The sequence below is a fragment of the Patagioenas fasciata genome, chromosome 4, assembly GCF_037038585.1.
Source record: "Patagioenas fasciata isolate bPatFas1 chromosome 4, bPatFas1.hap1, whole genome shotgun sequence".
NCBI classification, from domain to species: Eukaryota; Metazoa; Chordata; class Aves; order Columbiformes; family Columbidae; genus Patagioenas; species Patagioenas fasciata.
In genome coordinates, this window is record NC_092523.1 from 11809501 (window position 1) to 11828874 (window position 19374).

At 43.8% G+C, this 19374-nt stretch overlaps 1 protein-coding gene across 1 annotated transcript in view; it reads right to left on the minus strand.

The window, feature by feature from the left end:
- CPZ (carboxypeptidase Z) overlaps positions 1 to 13953 on the minus strand; it is a 38481-nt gene extending 24528 nt beyond the window's left edge. Inside the window, exons 1-2 of the mRNA XM_065837737.2 lie at positions 13610 to 13953; positions 1601 to 1624 (exon numbers count right to left, since the gene is read on the minus strand). Of these exons, the coding sequence (XP_065693809.1) occupies positions 1601 to 1624; positions 13610 to 13697 (112 nt within the window). The 5' untranslated portion in view covers positions 13698 to 13953. The remainder of the gene's footprint in view (positions 1 to 1600; positions 1625 to 13609) is intronic.
- Positions 13954 to 19374: the final 5421 nt, after the last annotated feature.

Below are 19374 nucleotides of genomic sequence, written 5' to 3' on the forward strand. Positions count from 1 at the left end.
TTTAGTGTGACATTCTCAATGAGCACTTTTGAATCTCAGTAAATCTATCTTTGCTGGCACACTGTGCTGAGTTAGGCCTTTGGATCCTCATGGAATCATCAGCAGGTAATTACTGAGTTTTCATGAAGTCAGCTCTTTCAGATGTACCCGTCGGAAGGAGGTTCTGGTCACGGCCCGCTGTGATCCAGAAGAGCGCAAAGGTCTCACTTTAGGGTCACTATTTATAGGGTTGCGAGATCATTGATTTTAATCAGTAAATTTGCACTACGACCATACTGAGGATGAGGTAATTTCTGGTGCTTTCCACCATTTATCTATGTGCACAACATTTCAGATAATATAGTTCTGTACCATACTGCTCAGGCTACGATCCAGATATCAGGGAGCTACAGGTGTATTAGTGACTGATGGTTGCTACCCTTTTCAGGCTGAAGGAGGGTCTTTTCCCATTTGGCAGGAGTTTCGAGAGCACAGGGATTGCCTCAGTGCTTCATTTCATTGCACTTGTACAATGGGAGTTTTTTCCCCCTGACATGCCCTGTTTGCCTGGGTATTCAGGTGCTCAAGTGGCCTGCGAGGAGGGAGGGGTTGCAACCACCACAAGATGTCATTCAGAATTCAGATGGTACCTGGCAATTTGATGGGGCATCAGGAGTTATCTGACTGATAGGCACAGCTCCTAAAATGAGATTTATTTTAGTAATTCAATACCTGAACAGCAATAAAAGAGCAAATCCCTGGCCAGAAAACACTGGAGTACCTGGTGCACAAGGGAATTCATATAACAAATAACTTGGAAACCACAAAAATTAATAAAGCCTGGTTTCCAAAAGAAAGGCTGTCTCATAGACAATTACATTTTACTTGATTTAAATTAGGAATACAGTTTGAGCTTATTAAATACTAAAAAATCCATAAGAGAAAAATCCCCTGTTGAGGTGTGAATTTGCTGGTATCTAATGTGGGAGAGACTCAGACTCCCGACTAAAGTGTAGTTGTGATACCTGTCTCTCCCCTTTTGGTATGGACTCACTGATGAGGTGTGAGATCACATGGTTGTTTTTTTTGTTCAGTGGGGAAGGTTTCAGTAACATATCTCTCTGCCTTGCTTGGCCGCACAAAATCTGCAAGAGTTTATTATCTCTGAAACTGCAGCCCCTCTGTGCAATTTGATTGAAATTGCTCACAGGGTTCAAAAGTTATTCTGGGACTTGACTCTCAGGCAAGTAGGACCATAAATGTGCTTACACATATATTCACATAAACCTAATACATTTTAAGGAATCAGTTTAAGAGGTCTTAGGAAAGATAAATGTTGGCAATACCTTCAGACACACAGAAGTGAAAAGGAAGTAACTGACAGATGTCTTGTCATAAAATTACTGGCTGTTACAGTTCGAGCCTCCTTCTCTTGCTAATGTCTCTGGCTGGTAACAAACACCATTATCACAGCAGCAAAATTCTACCTTGTGTGAAAGAGATCATCTCTCTAGCAACAAGACCTACTGGAGCACCAACATTACAAACTTGTCAGGAAATAATTAAGAAATACTTAAGGTTTCCAGATTCTCCAAGGAGAGCAAGCAAAGTCACATCATACCTTTCTGAACAGTTTGGCATTGACCTGCAAATAAAGAGGAAAAAAATAGCATTATGAGGCAAGTATCCATGGTACCTTGTGTTAGGAGTTATCTAAACTGGTAGCCCCACAGAGGCTGCTGCAGTTCTGCATCCTGGGATCCAGCCATACCAGGGATAAGCACATTTTCCCAAAAGATACAGATTGCATTTACAGACAAAGAGAAAACACAGTACAGACAAACATAGCCAGCACCAAAAGCATAATTCTGTTCCACTGTCTGGCTAATCAGGATGAAAGACCACTGATGAAAAAGAAGTACAGGTGAACCCCTCTAGCAGCTCTGCTTAGACATACTGGATTCCCCAGTAGCTAGGCTCAGTTTACCCAGTAGCTGGCCTCTGGATCCGCTGATTTCCCAGTTGCCTCGTGCTGACACACACACTGGTCCGTCTGGTGGCTGGGCCAGACCTAGTGTCTCATGGGTAGCCAAACTCCAGACAATAGTGGTCTTCCCAATAGCTGGCTTAGTCCTCCTTGTCCCTCCAGTAGCCAACTCTGAGATCCTCTGGTCTCTTGAGTATCCAGCCCAGAATCACAGCCGCTCAAATATCCAGCTCCCAAATATTTTGCCTGTCCACTGCTAGTCCAGCTTGGTGTTTGCTCGCAAATACACAGCCTGACATACACATGCACTCTGGTCCTTCCAGCTGCTGCACCCCAGACACATGAGCCCCTCTGCCCTACGGTCTCACACCAGTCCCTGCCGTTTGGAGCCTCATATACCCCTCACCCAGGCAAAGGGTTGGAAATGGAGTTTAATAAGAAGACAGGAGAGACTGCACGAACCAGGTGCAGGGGACAAGCACAATGACCAGCCGTTCTTTGATGCACTTTAAAAAGAGAGGGCTCAGCAATATATCTGAAGTATAATTGTGTAAGAAATCAGGTTTATGTTTGAAAAAGACATTGAAGTACCCAGCCCTGAAAACTTGATAATATTTCTAGGCATTCCCAAAAACTGTTTAGGTGTTTAGGAAATTTTAGGTGTTTAGGAAATTTCACTAATGCAAATGTAGGTCTTTGGTAACCTGGCTTAGTCTAAAAGTCCGTATGAGTCCTCTGTACATACCAAGATGCCTTATGGATCTTACGCTAACAAATCTCTTGGTCCCACGTAATGCTATGCATACCTTCCTTTTAAGGAATTAAGCCTTTGGTGGATATGAGGGGATGTATTTCTTCCCCATCCTACTTCATCTTATCTCTAGCAACTGCATTTTATAATCCTTCTAATAACATCTTAAAAGTAATTATTTCCCTCCCCAACTACTCCCACAGGAAAGCTTTTCCAAAAGCTAACTCCTCTAATAGCTAGAAATTGCCTTTTAATTTCCTGCCTAAAAGTATTCTGGCCAGTTTATGTGTTGTTGTGCCAGCATTGTCCTTTAGCTTAAACAGCTCTCCGTGCTCCCCGATGCACGCCTTTATCGCTTATTTGCAGAAAGCAATCAGATCCCCTCAGCCTCCTATTTGCTAGGTCAAATAAACCAAGCTCTTTGATTTTGATGGAACATGGTTGGATGACCCAGGAGAGGCCTCTTTTGCTCCTACAGCCAATGATTCCAAATTGCCCTTCTCCAATACTGGCAACTAAAGAGAAATAATGCTACCAAGGTATTGGAGTTTTCTCACCAGTGCCTCATAGAGCTCAGCTGTTATGTGCAAGCTTTTTAAACACCAACAGGTATGTTTTACTTATGATGTGCTGGGGATCCAGCTATGTTGCTGTTTTTTTCTAATTCTCACTGGTGGGGACAGGCATCTAGCTTCTTGCTCAGTGAATTGAGGTTTTTTCCTCTTAAGACCAAATTAATTATGTTTGTGGGTTTTTTTGTTTTTCCTACTAAGGAAGTTTAAACTGCTACTCCCAGCATATTTGTTTAAATGTAATCGTCCTCATATGCGTTGCTAATGAGTTGATCGTTCTTTAGCCAAAATAAAATCATTATAATGAGGACAAAACTAACCTTGGAATTTTATCTTGGAGGGAGATATTTAATTGGAAATTAGTCTGGTTCTATATTATGAATTTTCGTTGATTCACATTACCTCATAAAATAAATGAGAGGTCTGAACTTGCAGAAACAGCCCATGTCCAACACCAACAAGTTTTGGTAAGCAGCAAGCTGGAAGAAATTATATCTATATACATTCCTCTCCTGGCTTGGTACATTATGCTGATAGCAATAAACAATACCTGGTTCATCAACGGTGCCTTCTGTTACAGGATTTCAGTGTTTCCCTCAGTGAGTTAGTTATTAAGGTCAAGGCATTTCTAAAAAAGCTTTGTCTCAGCCAGATACTGTATGTAATTTTACATGTGGGGATAATCAAAGAACAGCATTTTGTACACTGCTAGCTGAGAAAGAGAAAGGAGTGATCACTTGTAAGAGCTCCAGCAATTAATCCCACTGATAAAATTGGATGCCACTTCCTCCCTGAATCTGGATTGTCTTATATCCCAACTAAATCACACCCACAACAACTTCATGGGTTCATCTGGGGACCATGAATGGTCTTTCCACAACTGCTCATGTTTACTCAAAGGCAAGAGGCATTTCCCCTTTGCTGGCTCTGTGACCAAGCTACAAATGTCCTTTTTGTTTGTCTCTCTAACATGCACTGATCAACTAACAAAACTGAAGCACATACGACCTTCCAGACTGCTATTACTGTGTAGTAGTGCTATAGCCATCAGTCAGCTTGATACGTGGCACAAACCTATTCTCAATAGCGTCTCAGTATTCTGCTTATTCAGCTGGAGCAAAAAGGTATTCTAGCAACAAGCTGGAACAAGCAGAGGAAACCAAAGGGGAAATGCAGCAGGCGGCGTCTGGGCACGGTGCGGATGCTTCCCCCTGCTTTGGCTCTCCAAGCAGCAGCAACAGCCTTGCCACATTTAGCAGATGCCTCTTTCTGCCCAGCTGGCCAGAGGGAAAGGTGCTGGGAAGCAACGGATACCTGATGGAAGAGACACGTGAAACTTTGCTAAGTCATATGCGGTAGCTGGGTTCACAAAAGGACTGGATCGTTTTGTGAGCAGGAGTAGATGTTAGCATAGGAGAGCTAAAAAGAGGTCTGGTTTCAGATTGCTAGCTGGTTTCTATACTTCGTTATTTTTACCATACTTCTATGGAGAGGCAATGTATTTATTGATCTATTAATACGGCTGTTACCCAATAACAAAGGCATTGGGTGATGATGATAAATTTATCTTTTAGATGAGGAACCCAAATCCATATAAACCTTTCCCATGGCAACCGAAGTTGTTAATCTCAGTATGTGTTAAGCAGGGGTGATTCTTCAGCAAAGGGTAATACTTTTCCACTACTTTTGGCTCAGGATTTCCCTCACAAACTCAGAGCTACCAAGACTCACTCATTGACTAGCAGCAAAACTGACTCCTTCCTCCTAGGTCCTAAACCTAGAACTAAGCCCGAACTTGGACCTAACCCTCACATTTTTGTAGCATATGTTACTGTTTTCTTATGTGTTTCTCTCTGCCAGAGACATATCTGCAGCTGCTTCTACCATCTCAGGGTCCAGCTCTGCCCAAACTGTAACACCTCACCCCACCACCACAGCCCCGTGAAAGCTGTCATATAATCCATACATCACCCACAGCTCTGTCTTGTAAACAACCAGATGTGAAGTATCTTGAACTTTCAGATTATCAGGAGTTAATGTACATAAAAGCAAAAGAGAAAAGGTCCGGCTTATACCAGACCTTGCTTTATAGTGTGTCTTAAATGTGGATGTGTGCTGATGTTGTCTTTGGACTTTTCCTATGTTTCCTAATGCCAATGCTTGCGTATGTTTTGGAGAGTGCAGCTCTGCAAGGGCCAAAGATAACTCTGCAGTGTATGTACTTATATAAATACGTGTGGATGCACGTAATTGGGCCAGAGCCTGCCTGGAGAGCAGGCAGCAGGAAAATCTCCAAGACCAGTTCCTGAGATGCAGCTGCACATTCTGCACCGCTGGGTCTGGGTCTCTGCACAAAGAAATGACCAGCAAAGCCCCATCCCCACCTGTTACAGTTCATTTTGTCAAAGCTCTGGAAATGCCAGAAGAGTTCAGTCACTCCCTTTCTCTTTTTCATGAGAAGAATGACAGACAATGATATACAGAGAGATTCTCAGCTCTCTAAATTAACTTGGTAGGCTTGAGCTGCTGTTTGTCATGTGCCTGAAAGAGCTCAAACCTCTCCCATTTGTTAAGCAGAGGCTTCCCTGGGCTCAGAGGAAGACAGTGCCATCTCTTCTCATAGTCCTATCTGTGGACATGTTGGTACAGAGAGACCTTTTTCTTCCTGATCCAGAACAGCCTTTTTAATTTTTTATGTTTATTTTTGTACTTTAGCTATTCCACCAGAGCTACAAAAGTCCTTTCAGCAGCACAGTTTCTATTTAAGATTATAGATAAAATAACTTATTGAAGAGGAGAAAAGCCATTTCAAGCTTTCTGAGCCCTCTCTATAGTATACACTTCTGGTTTTAATTTGCCAAGCAAGCTTGAAAATCTACAATGCAGCACATACATATTTTACTGCCAAGCTTACATTTTTTCCCCTTGATGATTCAGCACTGTAAGCAGCAAACTGCTGTGATTAACCCTAACCCAGACAATAGAGCCCAACAGCTACTTTCAGTGCCATGGCTTGGCCGCTTGCCTTTTCAAAAGCAAAGCCAACAGGAGAGTTGTGCACTTGAGGATATGCAATAAGCCCAAGGGTCCGTCTTAAATTTAAAATATCTAAATCACTCAGTGAGGCTTACACAATTGCATTGTTATGACTGACAGATCAGACAAAATTAGATAATTTATCTTGTGCAGACCAGCACACCCCCTACTAGCTTTCTGGGCTTCTCACAATAGTATTTTAAACTGGAAGACATATGTATTCATTTTACTTTGTTTATAGTCAAAACCTCTGCTTTTCCAAACAAAGCTTCTCAGTTTCTGATCACATTAGTGTTACTCTCCTTGCGGTTCTACACAGTCAGTCTTTGCAATGGTAATCTGCTGTGTAACACTAAAAAGACAAAACTTAATATCAGCAGTAGTATGCAAACACTGCTGAGCTGTACCATTTTGCAAAATATGGCAGCAGCACCTGCAAATGGCAAAGCACAGACTGCCTCTGGAGCAAGCTCCTGGCAACAGCATAAGGACAAGAGCAGGACAAGAGCCATTACAGTATTGTATACTGGATCAGAACAGCAGGGAGGAAAGTGCAGAAGTGAAGGACTAAGGGCACTAGTGGCAGAGGAATGAGGCAGCTGAGTAGCTTGGCTAAGGGGGAAAATGGTCAAGAAGCAAGCCAAGGAGAGAAGGCAGCTATAATACATCCCTAAGGCATACATGCAGAGGCAGAAGTGGAGAAGATCCCCAGCCACAGAGCAGGAATTCCCAGAAAACAGGAGGAGAGAGGAGCACTTGCAAAAAGCAGCCCATGTGGTTAACTCCTTCTCTGGGACACATCAAAGCTTTTGTAAGTAGAGGACTGAGTTCTTGTTACTACTTTTCCACTCCAGCAATTGTAGTAACTGCCTCAGGGGAGTGACATGTTTGCAAACCGGCAGGAGTCCAACGTGCAGGCAGTGAGACAAGCCCTGCTTTAGTCCTATTCTTTCACATGCAGAAGCCTGAAAGCACCTGAAAGAGATTACTGCCTAATCTGCCTTCACTTTGCAGAGCAACATCACAGCGGGAAGACACAAGCCGGTGTTTGTTGTTAATCAGCGTTTTTCTAACCCGCCCGCTGCCTGGCACTTGGTTAAACACCCATTTTTATTGAACTACTGACAGTATTCCCACAGCAATGACACTGCAGTCACTTCCAGGACTGTTTCTCTCACAGGTCTGGTTTGGGGCCTGCAAGAAGATGCCGAAGGTTTCTCATGGATGATAGGAGTTCATGGAACCTGCAGATCACAGGTCAAAATCTGTGCAGATGCACATTGGGATGTGCCACTCGGCAACGGCTCAAAGCCAGACTCAGTGGTGGCCAGTTCTCCATTGCTTCTAACTGTCCAGATGCAATTCAAATAATGCTGCAGTTGCAAGAGCCTAAAAGAACTGAGGAAGGATATTGCAATCTGCCTATTTGTCCTCACCCCAGACTTGGTACTTCTAGCGACAGGATCCCTGGTTCCACCCCATCTGTGTCTCTGTCCAGTATGTGCTTCTCCAGGGAGTCCTCCCAGCTGAAAATCCTGAATAGAAGCACGATCATAAAACAAAAACTGCTAAGTGCCCTTTTTTGGCCTCATCTGAGATGTTTTGCGATTTGTGAAGGGAGGAACTTCCAGCTGGGAAAACAAAAGCAACAATGACGACGACAGCAAAATGACCCTGGAGTTGCCACATTGACTGAAGACTTGTTGGGCTGCACAAGTGGCTGGGCTGCTGCTGACATGCGTTCACTGTGCACCAAGATGATCTGGAGATATATTGAGACCATCTCTCAATGTCTGGCCAACAAAGGAAGGATAAATCAGCCCAGACCTGGGAAATGCTGGCATTAAAACAACAGATGGGGTGAGAAGGTGGAATAGGACAGGAGATCTCTACAACTATTGTCTAAAGCATTGGTGTTAAACTCATTTTTACCAGGGACCACATCAGCCTCATGGTTGGCTTCAAAGGGCCGAATGGAATTTCAGGACTGTATAAATGTAGTCCTGAAATTCCATTCGGCCCTTTGAAGGCAAACCACGAAGTTGATGTGGCCCCTGCTGAAAATGAGTTTGACATCCCTGGTCTGAAGGATCAAATTTGTCTCAGGGTGACTGGAGAAGGGTGAAGCCACTTATTAGGCTGGTAATGTGGAGTTGTGATGGCTCCATAGCTTCACTTTGTGACCATATACTCTCTATAGCTCAGTTCCCACTGTCTGAGGTTGCGGTACTCCCAAAGTGCTTTGGCCAACAGCTCAACAGCTCACCACAGAGTCTTAAGCTTACCTTTGAGCTTGTTCAACCCTGTTGAATGCAACTGGACAGAGGATCATATCTGAAAAATTAAGGGTTTTGTCTTTGGTGCTACAACCATTCCAAAACATTTACCAGAACTTCATTTCATCCTTTTTAAGCACAGTCTGTCCAGCCCCTTACCATAACTCTGTCTTTTCATTAGTTTAAAAGTATGAGAAGTATTGTAATTAACAAAAAATCTGGTTCTTCTGTAGTAGTTCAGTTTTAGCCAATGTGATATTTTTATGTTACAAAAAAACTGACAGTTCATTCAACAGCCTTGACTAAAATCTTCATAGCACTAGAATTCTAAATCTGTATCTTAATCTCACATTGTCTCCTAGATAGGAGTGTCCTGTTATAACCCTGCAAAAATGAAATAGTGCCAATTAAATCAATGGAGTTACAATATGATAAACAAAGGGATTGAAATTTCAGTTTTATTTTTGCAATGGTCAAAGCAACTCTAGGTCCTTAAACCCTATTGACCCATGACAGCTGCATTCAACTGGGAGGGTGACTGTTCAAACAAGATTTGGCAGTCATAAAAGCCCAGTAAATAAACGAGGATGTACCCCACCAGTCTCAAACACCACGTTCACAACCTGACTTCTACATAATACTTCCATGCTCAGCCCCTCCTCAGACAATGGCACCTGGGACTTTTACCCAACATTTGGTGCAAGCTTGAGGAGAGGATGGCTCTCACATGGCCTGGGCAGCCCAAAGGGGACCACAGTAGCTATCAGACAGCCAGGGCCCCCAAACAATCACTAATTGACTGTGGAAGGAAAAGGTAATGTCTAGAAATGTTAAAGGGGATCAACCATTAGTTTTACTAAATCTTGTTAAAAGCCTAGCTGTGCCTTAGGACAGTAAGGTTTTTGTTCAGTTTTTGACTTCTATGTATTTACACACCCATGCTTTAAAAATGTCTGAACAAGTATTCTGAAGAAAACTTTGCCTTCAGATTAAAATCATACATAAACTACTTCAGCAGTAAAAGGATATACCGATGTATTATATTTTCAATATAAACTTACTTTCCCCCTGTAAGTGGCTGTTTCTGATCTCATTTCTAATGTTAAATGTAGTTGAAAGTCGCTAATGCTAAAATAATAATTGTGTAGAAATACTTGAGTTGGTGGGAATCCAGAGAAACTCATATGACTCGGTGATGAAAACCAGGTTTATGAGTGCTGGAATTTCTCATCTTGCGAGTGTGCATGATGTAGACGCTAGTTCTGCATTTTTTTGTCTTGACAAGACTTGGACACATCCGTCTCAGATGCAGCAGGCGAGATTCCTACAGCTTGGGCTTTCCCACATGTGGCAGCACAATGCTGTTGCCACGCTTGCTGTCAGCACCTGCCTGTGCCAACCACGGCAGGACAGGGGACCCAACCAGTACCACTGACCCTGACACAGGGGAGCAGTCCCCAGCCCACTACCAGGTCACCCAGTGCAGTCACACACACGAGAGCAGCAGTAGCTGGAGAAGCTCTTGCCTTGGGTGTGTGCACAGGTGTGGGTTTCACCCTGAAACGAGCATTAGAAATGTGCACAGCAAGTGAACAAATGGTCCCTTGAAGGTGGGGCCAGCATGAAGCTTGTGGAAGGCAATAGCTTTTCATTTTGTCACTTAGCAGCAAACCATGGCATACTATGGAGATGGGAACACCAGAGAAGGAGAGCGGGGAGGTGTAGCATCTACATGTGAAGCCCATTCTTCAATCAGTCTTTCTTTCCAGAACAAAATGAACTTTACTCGATGACATGGCTTGGAGAAGAGCTAGTGCCACAAAAGCTGTAATGAGCCCTTGAGGAAAATACAGTAACCCAGTCTGCTGGATTTTCCCTCCTCAGCTCTCTTTCTTATTCCTCTCTGCTCCCTCCCATCTCCAGTGGTCAAACTTTGAGACCTTCAGGAAGGGGAAATCTCTGGCCAAGGCAAGTCAGGAAGATGAGAAGTGCCAAGGTGGGTGAGAGATGAGGCAACAAGGTGATAAGTGCGCAAGCCAGAGCAGCCCTGGGAGCAGTGCTCCAGCTGCTCACCCACCTCTGCTGCTCCGGTCCTCAGAAGTGACACCTGATGGGCAACACCACGTACCCGAAACAGCTCTCAAATGCTCGGACAGGAAGAGGGGGGAGCAAAAGGCTCAGGCATCCTTTTTGCCTCTCAACCCGACCCAGCTCCGTTGTCTCCCCAGAAGCCGTCTGTACAAGCTGAGGAGCCCACACGGTGGCACCACAGACGGCAGCGCGACCCAGAGCCGCTGGCGGAGGCTGCAGCACCCGGTGCCCGCAGCCGCCGGTCCCTGGACTAGCGCCCGGGTGTTGCCTCCCCGCTCACCTTATAAGCCCTGGGGGTCCATACATGCACCTGAGCACTGGCGTATCTCTGCCCCAAAAGTCCCCAAAAAAGCACCCTCTGAACAGGAGCGATCAGACAGGGTTTTACCGCTGTTATTTTGCAGCCTTAGCCTGACCCCTGATAGCATCCCAACGGCAGAGCTGGCCCCAGTTGCAAGGGAAGTCACGAGCTTTTACTGTTTCAAGGCACGTGCTTCTACTTTGTTTTTATTTTTGTTGTCAGTGATGGTAAAGTGCTCCATTTAACTAATTACCACTGCTGATGTCAGCAGTAGAAACACACACAACTCTGATGAAACAGGAGTCTGTGCTATTAACTGTCTCCACCAAAAGCTGGCCACCTTTCAGGGGAAACAGGCTGAGTGATATTTTTCTCACTTAATCTAGAGGCTAAGAAGCCAGTAAAGCCCATCAGGCTCTGAAAGTGCCACCTTGCAACAGGACAATGTGACACCTTATCGCTGCGGGAGACAGTGGCTTACTGGCTCCCCAAGGATACAGGGTACAGCTAGGGAGAAGGGATCTGCCCTCTTTCACTGCCATGGTTCCCAGCTGCTGCTCAAAAAGCTCCCTACCTGGTGTGTGATGCCTGTACCATATTGTGAGGCTGGATGACAGTAACCATTTAGTTATTTTTCTAAACAGAAGAGCACAAGGCATTTTGTAAGAAACTTGGTATTGTTAGCTGTGTCTCATTTTGGTTTCTTGTTTAAAAAGAAAAATGAGTCAGAGCAGAGCAAATATCACCGAGAAGGCCAGGCAGCCTGCAGAAGCCAGCTCAAGCCTTGCTGTGAGTCAGACAGTGACACTGGTTCCTGCTGCCCTTCTCTCCTGCACGAGCAGCTCCAAGCTGGTCTCCTTCTGCAGAGCACCACAGATCTGGCCACTGAGATCCACCAAGATCTGCACAAGGGATCCCAAAACAGGGGAGAAACTCCCACTGCTACAGTTGAAGACATAACCTACTGTTCTGCATGTTGAGATAATTTGTGAACATGTGCAGCATCACCGTCCACTTTCTTTTCATATGATCTGATAATACCTTATCTCTCCTCTAGAAAAGGAAGGGCCTTGAAAAATCTGGCAGGTGTCTTACCGTTCAAGGTGTTACCCTATTCCCTGGTCCAACATCTCTCCAGTATGAATTGTGCCCCTTACATCACACACCATACAGTGACGTTGGCAGCTCACTTTCCCCACCACTAGCCATCAATCTAGGGCCATATTCAGTGGTCCAGTGCCACCACATGCAAGGTGTATTTCCATCATCTGCCTTTCCTCAAACCATCCCCTAAAGACAGCACAGTTGCTGACACTCACAAAATCTTCTGCCACAGCAGTTACCCCCAATGATCCCTATGTTTGTGGTTGCTAGGATTAATACCTCAAGGCAAAACTTTGATCAGCTGGAACTGGAGCAGAATCATACCTCGCAGAGAAAGGACATGCTGCAAAACACACAGCCTCTTCCTGTAATTGACTGTAAATAGTCTACAACGCTTCTCTTTGTGCAGCTCTATCCAAAAATAAATCCCTTTCTGGCTGCGGTAGACCTCACTTTGATGTTCGTGGGAAAAGCACTCTCAAATTATAAGCAGTACATGGCTCATGGACTGCCTTGTGTAGCAGTTCAGTGCCAGTGACTGTCTACAGTTTATATTTAAGCACTGAAATATAGCTGAACTTCCTTGCGTAACATTAAGGTCAGTTTCAGGTTAAATTATCCCTTCTTGTATTCCCATAAAATAATTATTTTTCTGAATCATTTTGAGTTTGAACCCTCTGAAAAGAGTTTTCCTGGAATAGACCTTGTCACTACACTGGAATTCACTTATCCACTGTCCCTACATAAATGAAAGCTGAATTAAGCCGACTTGATTAAAAACACCACATGTTTTTAAAATATACTGTTAATGTTTTTTATTAATCGGCTGGTTACTGAACCAAAAGTTTTCAATCCATTTAGCAGCATGTTCCTATCTGACCTTTATTCTGATGGCTAGATCAGCTTTTCCAGCCAATCAGCTCATACAAATTCCATATTGCTTATAGCAAGCTAAAACACACCCTACAGCTGTCAGATCCTAATAAATCTTCTCATATTTTGGATTTGAAATAAGTGACCTAAAGCTAAATGTAGGGAGAAGATTATTTTTTCTTAAGCAGAAAATCACACAGAAGGTTGAAAGTTCATCTTCTTGCAATCTGACTACCACGTTCCTAGAAGGCAAGGCCAGAGGTGGGGTGAATCCTTTGTATTCCCCATGACAGCAAGGAGGTTTCCACCGACTGGGAACTCTGTAAATTGATAGAAAGTCACATCTACACGCAGGCTGAAAAGACAGTGATGGGGGAATATTACACTCCCTTACATCAGAGACTTGTTTTTCTATCTCAGAGCCACACCACCGCCTGCCTTCCCATCCACGCTTCCCAAATACAACCCCAGTTTCATCACTGTCAGTCTGCAGTTTCTAGAGAACTGATCCCCTCATTCCTAGGGGAGAGTGACAGAGCTCCTGCCTCCCCCATCCTGAAGCTGGACCATTTTCTCTACCCATCTCCAAGAGAAGGAAGGAGAGAGGAAGGGGGGGGCTTTTGGGGTGGTTAGCCTTACCTAGGGTCTCCTGGCCGGTTTCACAGCGGGGCGCAGGCTTGGTGGCCCTAAGCAGCCCTCCGAGGAGGAGCAGGAGCCTCAGGACCATACTGGAGCCCCTTGTGTGAGCAGCACAGGGATGTGGCACTCGCTGCCTGATGGAGCGGCTCCTCGCTCAGAGGCTCGGCGCGGCTCTGGTTCTCCAAGCTGCAGAGGAAATCAGTGCACTGCAAGGGCATGCCCACGTCTCACAGTATATGCAGTCCAGGCGTCAGATTTCAGCTAGCATTTGAGCTTGGAAAGCAAAAGGACTTTGAGAGGGAGGAGGAATCAGCTCCCCCTCCCCTCTGCCTCCTGACCGTCTCTCTCACAGCCTGCCTTACAATTTCATAAACAGTTTGACTGAAGGGGGGTCCCTGCAGGGATGCGTCTGCCTGCTCCTCAGCCAAGAGTCCGATGCCTTTGGTCTTTATGCAGCAGTTTTCCTAAGGGGCATGGGAGCTTTGTTAAAGCAAGTTTTGCTTAAACTGAGAACAACTGCCTGGAGAGAGACGAGGAAAAAGAGAGAAAAGCAAACCATTGAAAGCAACTTTCCCCCCAAAGAATGGTATTTCATAATCCACTTAACTGCAAGTTTGAAACACAACACGACAGCAAAGGGACTCTAAGCTGCATCCCCTCCAGCAGAGAGAGAGTGGGAATCCACAAAATAGCCACCATGATCCCCATCTACAATCTCCTCTTGGGCATTTTACTGAAGATGAGATCCAGTTTACAAAAAGGAACTTGGAGGGATACCAGTCTTTTCTGTCTATTCCTAAAAAAAAAACACAACAAACTTTGCAAAAATGTAGATAAGATTCCAGAACAACAATACATGTTTTATGTAGATGGTAAATCTATATTAGTTTATCTTCAATTGATTTTTTTTAGGTTTTTGGTTGGTTGGTTGGTTTTTTTTCAGAGAAATATTCATTGTCTGTTTTTATCCCTATGCAACAGGTATGGTGGAGTATCTTGCCTTAGATAAGATGTGATTTCTTACCTACATAACAAAAAATATCCTGTGTCACAGGAAAAGGATTTTTTCTTCAAAAATCTAGACCAAACCAGATTGAAGCATCCTATATTTCCAGGGAGTGCATGTTCCTTTGAGGACAGATATGTGGTTACGTACAAGAGCAGAGAATCCGTTCTTGCAGTCAGACCACACTGGCTCCTGCTGATCACTATCAGAGATCAGTAGGGAGTTATGGTGCTATATGATAATGTAATCAAATAAACCCCCCTGTAGGGAAACACACAAAAGAGGCTGATGGGGCAAAAGAAAGCTCTATGTGTCTTGAATAGCAATTGGAAGAGGTTACACTGCTAGATGGGTTGGGAAGATCCACGGTAAAGAATGTTCTCTGCTGCCAGGCTCTGCAAGAGAGTGGGGCTTTTCTTGCCTCCACAATTTCCTACTAGGCCTGGAAACTGCAGAGTCTGACCTGGGAATAAACAGCACTAAAGACAAAACTTCTAAGAAGAATGGTATTTAGCTGCCCTTTTTTCTGCCCTGATCACACAGCAGGATGTCTGGACCCTCTATCTCTCTCTCAATAATAAAAAAGGAAAAAAAAACGAAGATAGTACCAACACAGCTCTGCTGTTTGGCAGCCTGTGGTTGACTGTTCTGAATATCAGTCAGGCACATCAGTACTCGCTGTGCTCAGGTACAGCCTAGGGTGAGTCTGAGCCCAAGCCTGACTCTGTACTGGGCTATGTATTTTGTGCTAAAAGGGAGTAATGAGGATGCCCAGATCTAACCTAAGGGATGAGGCCAAATTCCTTACAGCAAAAAAAGGCTGTGGAGATTATACCTACAAACAGAAGCTGACTCCTAGTCCTTGGAAATGCTGATGTCTGTCTTGTGATTTTCTGCATTCCTTATGTGCATGAAGTGATATCTCTCCTACATATCCCAATGCTTTTTTGAGGCGAGCTCTGCTGCAGAACTAATTCATCAGTATCTGTAATCCCATCAGGTTTCCAATTTTCTGTCTTTTTCATGTTGGCACTCTTTTATTTCTGCCTGTGATTTCTCACTTTATTTCACACTGTTCAACCTAGGTACTATATCCTCATGTCTTGTCCCCTTCACCATGCTTCAGGCCACCAGCCCCAGTTTAGATGCCACATACTTTAGGACCACATATTTTAAAATCTCAGCAAATATAAGTCTAGTTTACCAGGATCCCCCAAAACATTTTGCAAAACACTGACACTTGCTTTTGCCAGTGCTATTAGCCCTACTGTGATACTTCACATTCATAACGTGCTCCATACTTTATCTCAAATACTAATGAGATGAAGTCCCATCACACTGGGAATACTGAGGTGGTGTCATTTGGAAATGTCCATTCATTAATTCCCTGAATTAAATAATTGTGGTACATATTATATCATTTGTTGTTCTCAAGATTATTGTATCCATATACATTATTTGTAGCTTGTCTGGGCATTGATTTCCTCACATATCCCTTGTTCAATCAGCCTTTGGGCCATTATATTGTATTCATCAGAGTCAAATGGAGACAGTATTTTCCCTGCCTTGCACAAGGCAATATGACCTAGTGATTAACTTGGAAGAGCTATGAAACAAAACAAACATTGTGTCTCATCATCACAGCAATTTACTCAGTCTAATTAGCCTTGTCAAGAGTCAGGGACTCCTTGGCCTCAGTGCAAGCTTTCCAGTACCGGAGTTACCACCTTTACATACAGCTGAAATGTGGCATCCTCACTCCTGCAGGTCACCTTGGGTTTCTTTACAACATTGTCTAGATCTGTAGAGTGGCTTTAAGGGGCCATCATCTCAGATGACAAAAGCAGAGCTCTACCCACTCTTTGAGCTTCCGAAGCTATATCCTGTCCCACACCACAATCGTGCTTGCCAGCCTGCCTAGGAGTCCTTTAAGGTTCTTGTCTTTCCATTTTGTTTTTTCTTGACTTCCTTAAAGGATGAAAAGGAAGCACTGGGCAGGAGGAGAGGCAGAGGCTTTTGGTATTGCTGTCAAAGATAACCCATACCTGAGGTTTGCACATGTAGGTTTGTTCAAAACATGAGAATGGGAGAACTGGCCTGGCTTAGGGTTAGCTCATCCCCTGCAACACCTGGGTGTGTTGTATGGTATGAATCCCATACACACCAACATACTGCCAAGTGAGCTCTGCATGGATGCACACAATGAAGAAGCACTTTGTTCAGTAAGTTCTCAGGTCAAGGACTATACAGTATAATAGAATAAACAAATAACAAGGAAAGTGGTAAATTAAAGCACAGACACTCAGGAATTAGCAAACAGGTGATGAAGGAGACATAAACAGGGATCAGAACGTGTTGATCACTGACTAATGGATCAATTAAACAACAACCTGGTCATAGCATTGAAGGGAGTCAGCCTGAACTTTGCCACTGATAAGAAACATGAAATGTGATTATAATGAATATTATGGGATATTAGAAGTGACTTCATGGACCATGCAAATCTTACTATGGTATGCTTAAGTGAAGGCACAAGAAGAAGGACCAGAGTGGATCAGGGAGGCACAAGAGTAGGAAAATCAGCGAGGAGTGGGATAAAGGGGAGAGCTGCTTGCAAACAGGCTGCCGGGCAGTATGCTTGTGACTGAGTCCTGTGCCCAGTCCCTGCAATCTAGTCTATTTTCATACAAAATCCTTTCTTAATTCCCCTTCCCTTTCCCCCCCACCTCATGTAATCTCCCTCTCTGAGAGAGACTGGGCTCTCTGTACTTACATTTATGTGAGGGCTGTTGGTGCTGGTAAATGCACGTGACATCACACACGTGTGTACACGTGCATTTGTGCACGACACTCTGGGACACATACTCAGCCTCACTGCTGCCGAACGTGCTGTTGGGAACAGCAGCAGCTGCACCCACAAATCTGTGATGGAGACGCCCCTGAGCATCAGAGTGAACAATAGAAATCTTTACATCCCTGGTGGTCTAGATCTGGCACCCACAAACATCATATCCTTAACAAGCTCCACTGCAACAACTCATTAAAATCCTCAATATCTGATATCCAAAGGGCCCCAAACCTTTAGTAGGATGTCTATTTGGTACCAAGATAAAAATGTACAGTGTAAGTAGGGTAGATGGGGACCTAAGAATGACATTAAGGTAATTAGCAACAAAGGCAAGTTTATCAATTTGTCACCACTATTTATACATGTTTCCATAGTTGCATGCTGTAACGCATGGAGAACAGAAGATCTGAAAGGATTATTTCATTGACTTTTACCTTAGATCACCTGTTCTTTTCCTCCTTTCCAAGGGACTGGAACCTAAGCTTTATAGTGTGTCCTTCTGTGGAGCTTTGTCCATTCTCCTGTGCATAATTGCCTCCTCTGGGCAACCCTATAAACCTGCACCTTTCTGAAGTGTAGTTCAGCTACTGCACCTCCCACCCATACAATATTTCCATCCATCCATCCATCTATCATTTCTAGCTTGCTTAGTTATTTTTCAGCCCATTATTAGTACTCTGTGTATGTCACTTGCTCTCATTGTAGTTTTGTTGTGTGCTAACAATGGCTATATCAAATAGGACTACTGGTAGGTATTGCACAGGTGTGCAATCAAAACCTACAAGCACTAAAAAGCAGCCAGGGAAGGGATGGTTGGGAATACAAGGACTTTCCCAGCTATGCCTTTTAATTTCTGGGTTTTATTAAACCTTGTAGGCTTTCCAGGGAACTGACATCAAGTTGTGGCTTAGGCTTAAATATGATACATTCACTCCAATTCTAAAAGAATCTCAAAAATGAACAAACAAATCCCGGAGTGATGAGCAGATGTAGCAGCATCAGCTGGGTTTAATCGTTTGTACTTGAATCACTACAACAAGGTTAAGTTAAATAATTTTACTAGCTCTTATCACAGATTACCTCTTTACTGGTCAGACCTTTCTGTTAGCGTACTGTCCACAACACAGCAGCAATCCAGAAATCCTCAGACAGGACTAAATACCAAAACTGGTTTATGTCTTTGGCAGGTACTCAAAGTGGGATTAAATACAGTACATTTAACTTGCATTCTCATGGTCGTTACTACTGGCAGAGAAATTTAGTAGAGGAATACATTGGACTCAGACCAGGTTTTATTGCCTGGTTCTTTTTATTTTGATGCGTGCTAATAGGAGGTTGAACAACAAACAGAAGCAGTGCTGTCTAGATAACTGTTTTCTGAAGGACAAACAGACTGAGAGCAGATCAAAATGCTACTTCATGGCTTCATATTCTCTGCCCCATCAGGTGCTAGTGAAGCTGGCAGAGTTGTGTATGGCAGCACATCCCATCTGCTCCAGTACGAAGTCAGCTGACATAGTTTTAAGACTTTACAGTAGTTCAAATTAATCCAGGATATATTCTCATTTGCACAGCAGAAACCAATCCGCATCCTCCTCTTTTTGCTCTCCGTCTTTCAGTTTCTGCAGAACAGAGCAGAGAAGAGGATCTGCTCTCAGGACAGACAGGGAGTGAATTAGCAACTTCCAGAAAAGCAATAGCAACTAGTCTTGTTTGTTTGTATTTAACAAACAAACAAAACCACACAAAAACCAAGAAGGAAAAGCAACAAAAACAAAAGGCAAAGATAAACCCCAAACAAACAATGTATAGCTCTTCTATCTATCTCTGCAAGACCTTATGCCCCTCTGCCCTGATTCTGTTTCATGCAAGAGATCTGGGAAAGGTCCAGGAGGGCTTCTCTTTCAGCTT